General features: G+C 38.3%; 1 protein-coding gene across 2 annotated transcripts; it reads left to right on the forward strand.

The window, feature by feature from the left end:
• The first annotated feature begins 121 nt into the window (after positions 1 to 121).
• LOC110216311 (small ubiquitin-related modifier 2-like) lies at positions 122 to 409 on the forward strand. 2 transcript variants are annotated; one of them, XM_020998102.1, is made up of 2 exons: positions 122 to 260; positions 333 to 409. In XM_020998102.1, exons 1-2 carry the CDS (start codon positions 122 to 124, stop codon positions 407 to 409), a joined length of 216 nt encoding a protein of 71 aa, XP_020853761.1. The 2 variants fall into 2 exon arrangements, with proteins under 2 accessions (XP_020853761.1, XP_020853760.1); XM_020998101.1 differs by having other exon boundaries at positions 122 to 409.
• Positions 410 to 9,543: the final 9,134 nt, after the last annotated feature.

Consider the following 9,543-nt stretch of genomic DNA (forward strand, 5'->3'; position numbering starts at 1 on the left):
CTCCTCCTCCTCCTCCTGCTCTTGTTCCTATTGCTGCTGCTTCTCCCTCCTGTTTCCTTGGAGTGGACCATCCTGGTGATGGTCCTTTTGTGACCTGAGGAGACCCCCCCCCGGACTCTCCATGACCAACGAAAAGCCAAAGGAAGGAGTCAAGACCGAAAACAATGACCACATTAATTTGAAGGTGGCAGGGCAAGATAGCTTGGTGGTGCAATTTAAGATTAAGAGGCACACACCACTTAGTAAACTAATGAAAGCCTGCTGTGAACAACAGAATTTGTCAATGAGGCAGATCAGATTCCTATTTGATGGGCAACCAACCAATGAAACAGACACACCTGCACAGTTGGAAATGGAGGATGAAGTTACAATTGATGTATTCCAACAGCAGACAGGAGATACATACTAAAAAGAGAACTGCAACTCTACTCCTGAACTGTGCGCCCAAGGAAAACAATACATTCACAATTAGAAAACCAAGATTTGGTTCATCCACATCCTCACTACTGCAGTATAGTTTTCTCTCTTCTATGATTCCCTTCCCCCATTCCTTTATTGAACATAAAGTAACTGGTGTATGTTCACAGTCATAATGCATATTTTTTAAAACTAAATGGCCTATGTTATGTTTTGATCAACATCAGATGGAGATGGGGAGGGGAAAAAACAAACTGGTTCTGTGAAAATATCCCTTTTCTGCATTAGTGGCATGCTCATTCAACTTTTACCTTTATTTACAGTAAGTTATTTTGCTTTCTCTGTTTAACAACAACAACCAAAAAAAACCCCACAAAAAATCCTTGCATACCTTGTTTGATTAGATAATTTCAATGTTTTTCTTTTATCATTGTAAAACCAAGGACTATTTTATAACTTTTTTGTACGTAGCTATTACATGTAGGGCAATCTCTGTCTCTCAGTAGGGATAAATTACTGTAAAAAGAATTGATCCTAGATAGTTTTCCCTTCAAGTCAAACATCTTGTTGTTTAATAAACTTCTTGTCTGAAATAAAATAAAATAAAATTTTGTATAATCAAAATTATCCATTTTATGTTTTGTAATCTCCTCTATTGCTTTAGTAATAAACTCCTCTCCTATTCACAGATATGAAAGATTATTTCTTTCTTGCTCCTCTATAATGTGATCTTTTGTATCTAGATCATACATCCATTTAGAGCTTATTTTATTCTACAGTATGAGGTTTCAGTATAAATCCAATTTCTTTCAGATTTCGATCCAGTTCTCCCAACAGTATTTGTCAAATAGCAAGTTCTTTACCTGGTAACTGGGCTCTTTGAGTTTATCATGTACTTTGCTACTATGTTTGCTTCTGCGTATTGTATACCCAATGAGTTTCACTGAGGTTTCTCATTTTTTTAATCCAATACTGAATGATTTTAATGATTATTGTTTTGTAGTACAGTTTGAGATCTAATACTGGTAGATACTCTTACTGCCCATTTTTTAAACTATTGTTCTAAATATTTTTCAGGGAGCTGTACAAGATTCATTAATATATAAATACATGATAATCTTGGACTCAAAAGTATACAGGAGTGAAGGAAACAAGCATTTGTTTAATGTTTACTATGTGCCAAGAATTGTGCTAAGCACTTTACAAATGTCTCATTTGATCCTTATAACAATCCGGGGAGATAGGGGCTGGTGTTATTAGTCACATTTTACAATTGAGGAAATTGAGGCAGACAGGTTAAATGACTTGCGCTGGTGTCAGAGCTTGGACTTGAATTCGGATCTTCCTGACTCCAGGCCCAGAACTCTATTTTTTGTACCACCTAGCTATTTTTAGGCAGGATTATGTTTTATGTTTTTGTTTGTTTGTTTTAGGCAATTGGGGTTACACAGCTAGTAAGTGTCCAGTATTTTGGTCTGAGGCCACATTTGAACTCAGGTACCCCTGACTCCAGGATCAGCGCTCTATCCACTGCACCACCTAGCTGCCCTTAGGCAGGATTCTGAAGGAAGCTGTTCATTTACATGTGGTGCCTCGAACTTAATATTATATTTTTGTAAAATGAGAAAGCTTAAAGATTTTACCCGAATGCTTATTAAAAAGCATCAAGTTGACCTTAAAAAAAGAAAATGAACAAGCCATAAGTGAGTTCTCTAAGAAAAAAATCCCTAGAGGGCAGCTAGGTGGCACAGTAGATAGAGTGCCGGCCCTGGAATCAGGAGGACCTGAGTTCAAATCTGGCCTCAGACACATAACTGTGTGATCCTGGGCAAGTCACTTAACCCCAATTGCCTCACCAAAAAAAAAAAAAGAAAAAGAAAAAATCCCTAGGACCAGATGGACTTGCAAATGAATTCTACCAAACATTTAAAGAATGATTAATTCTACTACTACATAAACTGTTTGAAAAAATAGGTAAAGAAGGAGTTCCTCCTATAACACAAATATGGCTTTGATACCTAAACCAGGGAGAGGAAAAACAGAGAAAGAATACTATAGACCAATTTCTCTAATGAATATTGATGCAAAAATTTTAAATAAAATATTAGCAAGGAGATTACAGCGACATATAACAACGATCATACCCTATGATGAGGTAGAAAATACCAAGAATGCATGGTTGGTTCAAAATCAGGAAAACTATCAGTATAATTGACCATATTAATAACAAAAACCACAAAAATCATATCGTTATCTCAATAGCTAAAAAGAAAAAGCTTTTGACAAAATACCACACCCATTCCTATTAAAAAACATTAGAAAACATAGGAATAAATGCAAAACATATTTATATATTAGCCATGTTGTTAAAAAAAAAAGGAAGCAAAATAAAATTTTTAAAATATGCTGTGATCTGCACTCAGTCCTCTTTCTGGAAATGGATAGCATTTTTCAGCATGAATCCTTTCAATTATGTTGCATCATTGTCTTGATCAGAGTAGCTAAGTCTTTCACAGTTGGTCATCGTTACAATATTGCTGTGTACAATAGTCTTCTGGTTCTGCTCACTTCACTTTATATCAATTCATATAAGTCTTCCCAGGTTTTTCTGAAACTATCTCCATTAATCATTTCTTACAGCACAATAGTACTCCATCACAATCATATACCACAGCTTGTTCAGTCATCCCCCAGTTGACAAGCATCCCCTCAATTTCCGACTCTTATTATGTATTTTTACCTAATTTGAATTTTAAAAGTCACTGAATTCTAACTCAACAATGATTTTTAGTCCAAATATTTTCCTTTTCATCCTGAGACCAGGCTGAGGAAGGCCTAGAAGCCATGACACGAGGATTGCTTGAAGGAACAGGAAATATTTAGCCTGGAGAAGACATGTAAGTGGGGGTCAGGGTGTGGGAAGAGAGATGTCTTCATTTATTTAAATGAACTCTTAAAATGAAGTTTATTTTTAAGTTTTCATTTACTTAAAAGATTGTTATGAGAAAGAAGGATTAGACTTTTCTACTTGGCTTCAGAGGGTACAATTAATATCTAGACTTTATAAGGATCAAGGGTTATATTTAATCCAAATAAGTGTTTGAGAGTTTCCCAAGATTGGGATTATATAGTAGGCTTTAATGATACACAGATCGAATCCACACAAGGGTTTGGTCCACTTTGCCTCATTTCTTTAGGTAGAAATGTATACAATAGTAAATCCATCTATGAGGCAAGTCACAATCAGAAGTGTTCTGTAGTCAGTTTGAGAAAGTTGGTTGTTAAACATTTACCAGCACTCCCCTGTTTAAAATAGTGAAATAAATCACTAGCCCTGGAAAAGACTGTAGGATTAAGAGCTAGAAGGCATCTTAAGAAATCATCTAGGGGCAGCTAGGTAGCATAATGGAGAGAGTAACGACCTTGGAATCAGGGTCTTGAGTTCAAATCCATCCTCAGACACATACTACTTAATAGCTGTGTGACTCTGGGCAAGTCACTTAACCCCAATTGCCTCCCCCCCCCCCAAATCATCCAGGCCAACTTATTCGTTTTACAGATGAGGAAATTAAGACCCAGAGAGGTTCAATGACTTTTCCAGGTCACAAGTAAGCAAGGAGGTAAGAACCAGGATTTGTATCTAGGTCACAGGATTATTGAATAAAACATTTAAAGCTGCAAAAGTTTTCAATTATCCAGTTCAACTGATTTATTTTACAGTTTAAGAAACAGGCTCAGATATGTTAAGAGTCTTGCCAAAGGTTACATAAGTAGCAGGTACTAGAGTAAGGATGTAGACCTGTGTTTTCCAAATCACTTCTCTCTCAACCCAGTGTTCCTTATAAACCTCTAAATCTTCCTTTTGCTTTTTATTTTAATTTTCTTTTTCTTTTTTTCTACATAGGACAAACATTTTAAAAACCTGGGAGGGGATATGTGCTACTTTCAAGGAACAGAGTTAAGACACAGAAAAATACCTATTGTCCTTTCCTGCAGAACTTAGTACCAATAGCAGAGGGGCAGCTAGGTGGCACAGTGGATAGAGTGCAGGGCCTGGAGTCAAGAAGATTCATCTTCCTGAGTTCAAATCTACAAGATGAACTGGAGAAGGAAATGGCAAACCTCTCCAGTATCTCTGCCAAGAAAACCCCAAATGGGGTCATGAAGGTCAGCCGTGACGGAACAATAACCACAACGGGAGAAGTAGGTTGTACTCTTGATTCTGCTAATATTTCTGTACAATGCCCCAGACACCTCTTAACCTTGGAAACTCACTATGGTCCTAGACTTCACACACTGAAAATACCCTCTGCCCCTGATTAGTGTATTCCTCCCAAAACCTCCATTTCACAGAAGGAGGCCAACCGTGTCATCATTCCTCTCCAAACTGCACTCCTGACTCTCCTGGTCTTTTCTCCATAATGCTCCTGCACCAGGTACCTTCAATCTTCCTTCTTTTATGTCTTGTCTTCCTCCATTAGAATGTAAGCTCCTTGGGGACAGAAACTGTCTTTCTACTGGTATTTACATTCTTAGTGCTTATCAAAGTGCCTGACATATAGTAAAGCATTAAAAAACTCTTGCTGACTTGACTTGAGAGCTGGAGGTCATGTCTCAAACGAGATTAATGTACATAAAACACTTTGCCAGCCTCATACAGTGGTAGTTATTTCTATTCTGTAGACAGTCTCTTGTGGCAAATTTATTTTGTGGGACCCATCAGAGCTAACAGGTGTTTTCTGTGTACTTTTAATCCTATAGTTTACGAAAAGGCCTTTGACTCTCAGTTACAATATCCATAATATGAATATATTGTTACTAAGCATTAACAAATAACACTTTTCAAGAGTCTTACATTTTTTATTATGTAGGTGGCACTAATGGGGATGAAGGAGTAGGGACATAGTTTTCCACTTATAACTTTCTCCATAGACAGTTTTCCAAATCTTCACAGAAATTTTAAGGTTGACATCAATAAGTTGCTGGATTGTTCTAATTGGAAGATAAAATAATAACTCTCTCTAAATGTAAAAACTTCATAACCATTGGGCCTTAGGGCTAGGGGGCTGCCCCTAACAACTAAGGGGGCTTTCTACTCTGGACCCAGGCTCACACAGTCCTAGGGAAACATCTAACAAGACTGGTTAATCTAGTTTTATTACACTCTTTCACTCTTTATACTCCACCCAAGAGCCTCAGGCAAATTTACATAAAGCTTAGATTTGATTCCTTTCTAAGGTCTCCCAAAAATGGGGAATAAAAAGGTACTCAGTATAAAATAGGAATTAGACATGGGACAGCTGTCATTTGTTTGTTTGTTTGTTTGTTTGTTTGTTTGTTTGCCAAACAAAACAAATGCTCAACATAAAACATTACTGCAGGGGCAGCTAGGTGGCGCAGTGGATAGAGCACCAGCCCTGAAGTCAGTAGGACCTGAGTTCAAATAGGGCCTCAGACTGAACACTTGATGCTTACTAGCTGAGTGTCTCTGGGCAAGTCACTTAACCCCAATTGCCTAATAAGAAAAAGACAAAACCCACCATTCCTGCAAACTCAAATGAACAAAACTTAAAACAGGATCCAAAAACTTGTAATTGCCTTTGGGAAATTGTGACTTAAACTAAGCATGAAGCAGCCTGTGAGGCTTCTGAATAGGCATTCCATGTTTCACTTTTCACCAGGTCCATGTCTTCTGGTAAGTCAGGCCAGGGATTGGCCTCTTCCCCCAGACAGTGCTGTCCATTCTCTTGCTACCAGTCAGCCCTAAGAGACAGAGGGTCTCCCAGCCTCTCAAATTCACAAGACATATGCATCTTGGGAGCACTGTTTGGTCCCCTTTGTTCAGGGAAGGAAACCCAAAGTAAAAAAAGGCAGCAGGCTCCTAAACCTTATGTATTGATAGATGCCATGTTGGGAAGGTGGGGGAATGGGTATTGCTCCTTTCCCACCTTTTCCTGAAAAGTCTAATGATACAGAGCTGTTTGCCTCAAGGGAGAGTCAAAGGAAGAGAGTGAGTTAGAAGCTATCTCCTCTTTGAAACGAATGCAGGCCCTCCTCTACTTCTATTGCAGGGCTAAGGAATGAATAAGATGACAGCTTTGCTATCCCAAAGTGCCCATTGGTGCTGAGCCAGCATATACGGTTTGCACAGAGCAGGTAAGACAACTCTGCTCATACTCCACAGGGTCAAATGTAAGCCCCCATTTTGCAGCTATCAAATCTTAAAGGATTTTGGTCATTTCTCAGAACTTGTTTCTGTGTTTCTTTCTTTCTTTTTTCTTTCTTTCTTTCTTTCTTTCTTTCTTTCTTTCTTTCTTTCTTTCTTTCTTTCTTTCTTTCTTACTATCTTTCTTTCTTTTTTTTGGTGAGGCAATTGGGGTTAAGTGACTTGCCCAGGGTCACACAGCTAGTAAGTGTTAAGTGTCTGAGGTTGGATTTGAACTCAGGTCCTCCTGACTCCAAGGCCAGAACTCTATTCACTGCGCCACCTAGCTGCCCCTTCAGGACTTGTTTCTTAAACTGTAAAATGAAGGAGCTGAAGTAAGTGATGTTTCAAATCTCTTCCAACCCTCAAAAATCTATGTAATTTGATATTTTGAAATGCCTTCGGAGGCCTGAAATAGTACCATATAGAATAATAGAAGGTCAAAATTGGGAGAAATCATGGCGGTCCTTTAGTCCAGCCCTTCTCATTTTACAGATATGGAAACTGAGTTCCAGAAAAGCCTAAGAATGACCAGCTGATGAATAGCAGATCTGGATCTAAAAAATGAGAGGTAACATGTATCTAGCACTTTGAAGGTTTACAAAGCACTTGACATTCATTATCTCATTCGACCTTATAATAATCCAATGAAGGATGTACAATTATGATTCTCCTTTCTTGGGACCACATAGTTAGTGACATGTGCAACTGACATATGACACTACTACTGGTTCTCCAAGACTAGGATTTATGTACAAGGGAAAAGAGAATATATAAAGATAAGGAAACTGAGGCTCCAATAAGTTTGTTAATTGGCCGGGGTTACACAGCTAGCAAGTCCTTAAGATGGGATTCAAATTCAGGACTTCCTGACGTCAAGTCCAGATGTTCATCTACGAGGCTCAAGTCTCTTGACTCTTTTTCCACATTCTTTCTCCTAGCTTATGGTAGGGAGACTGCATGATATAGTATAAAGAGCACTAGATATGGATTCAAAGGATCTGAGTACAAATCCTAGCTTGTTCCTTACTCATGATTTGACCTTGGACAAATCTTTTCATCTCTCTTGGCTGTGGTTTTCCACTCTGGAAAATAAGGGACCTCTCTAAGGCCCCTCCCAGTTCTAAAACTTATTACCTTAGTCAGATTTCAAAGCTCTATTAAGTCTCTTGACCCAGGTTACCTAATTTTATTTCTGGTGTCAGAAGGGTGGAATCCTTACTGCTTTAACAACTTTCTTAAGAGTGGAATGTTAAGATCACCTTCTACCATCTGTCTACAGCTTCTGAAGTACTCAACTCAACCCAGGCATGGCTTTAACAGGCCATACCATTTTGTTTTTCCCATTTTGACTTTTAGATCAGTTACTCATGTGTTTTGAAAGCAAATATATTGATGTTAATTTATACAGTTGGGTGGTGGGCAGTGATGGATATGAAAAAGAGGGCAACAATAAAGTATTTAAAAAAGAATAGAATGGGTAAAAAAATAGAATAATTTTTTACTCTCTGGTTAAGGAATATATGCATGCATATATGTGTTTGTATGTATGTATATGTGTATATTTATGTTATGTGTGTATTTAAAAACCCAAAATACTGTGGTGGAAATTCATCATATCATGTGAGGGCTTATTTTTTTGTTCTTTGTGTTTTGAGATGTTTGTGGTTGTTGATGATGGTTGAATTTACAATAAATAAGAAAGAAAAAATTTTTTTAGTGACATTAATGACTGTCCTCGGCTGTTTTAAACCGAGGCGATCAGAATTACAATTGCAAAACTCCTCTGTTGTCACCAGAGGGCAGGAGTGTATAAGGAACAGATTGATTCCCCCTTCTGAAGAGTGTTGTTTAGTCATTTCAGTTGTGTCTGACTCTTCATGACCCTCTTCGGAATTTTCTTGGCAAAGATACTGGAGTGGCTGCCATTTCCTTCTCCAGTCATTAGGAGGAAACTGAGGCAAACAGGGTTAAGTGACTTGCCCATGGTCACACAGCTAGTAAATGGATTATCAAGTGAGATATTATAGATGGAGAAGTGGAACAAGGACAGGCCCCCAAGGGATACCCATGGTTAGTGAGCGTGAACTCGATAAGTGACTAGTAAGTATAAACTTGATGATGGGTCAGCAAAGGAGTCTGAGAGAGGTTGAGACAAGTTAGGAAGGAAAGCCAGGAGAGAACTATGTCACCAAAACCGAGAAAGGAGAAAGTATTCAGAAAGAGATGAGTCTCACTGGCTGTATTGCTCCCTATGATACTTCATACATCCCGGGAAAGGGGAAGATGAGATTTGGATCTAGCTATGTGAAGGACCACGGGTCTTTGCGGCCTTTCTATCTGTCATTCTCAGATTTTTCAAACTAAAAAATTGGATGTAAGGTTGGACAAAGAGTTTTTCAGCAACAATAACACCTCTTTATCAGTCTGCTGTGAAATGGAGATTGGTTCCAGGAAATCTTCATCTGAGCCTCCTTCCTTCCACTCCTCAGCACTGCCCACTCCCAATCATTACCACCAGCTTCTGCTCTCATATTGGCCCATGATACACAGTCTTCCACTCACTTTTCCCCTACTTGTGAGGGCAGCACTTCATGGCAAAGATCTTCCCCTCCCTTCAATAGCCATCAAAATTCTAATGCTAAGACCTCTGCTCTTTCTAAAACTCTTCTTCCTAGCCATGGTAGGTAGATGACAAGCGTAATTCTTCTTTATACTCATGAACATATAGCTGAACATTTATGTTGCCACCCCACCTTGATCTAACTCTTGGCAGCTAATCCGATTAGCTAATTGAAAAAAAATTATACATATATAGTAATTATTATTAAAAACTTGACAGCTATCAACAAACATAACTTCAGAATACAAATCTGACAGCTATCTTCATCAAAAGATTACCCATCAAATCATAAACTTTT

The sequence above is a fragment of the Phascolarctos cinereus genome, unplaced genomic scaffold (genome assembly GCF_003287225.1).
Source record: "Phascolarctos cinereus isolate Bilbo 61053 unplaced genomic scaffold, phaCin_HiC Scaffold_1;HRSCAF=81, whole genome shotgun sequence".
Classification (NCBI taxonomy): domain Eukaryota; kingdom Metazoa; phylum Chordata; class Mammalia; order Diprotodontia; family Phascolarctidae; genus Phascolarctos; species Phascolarctos cinereus.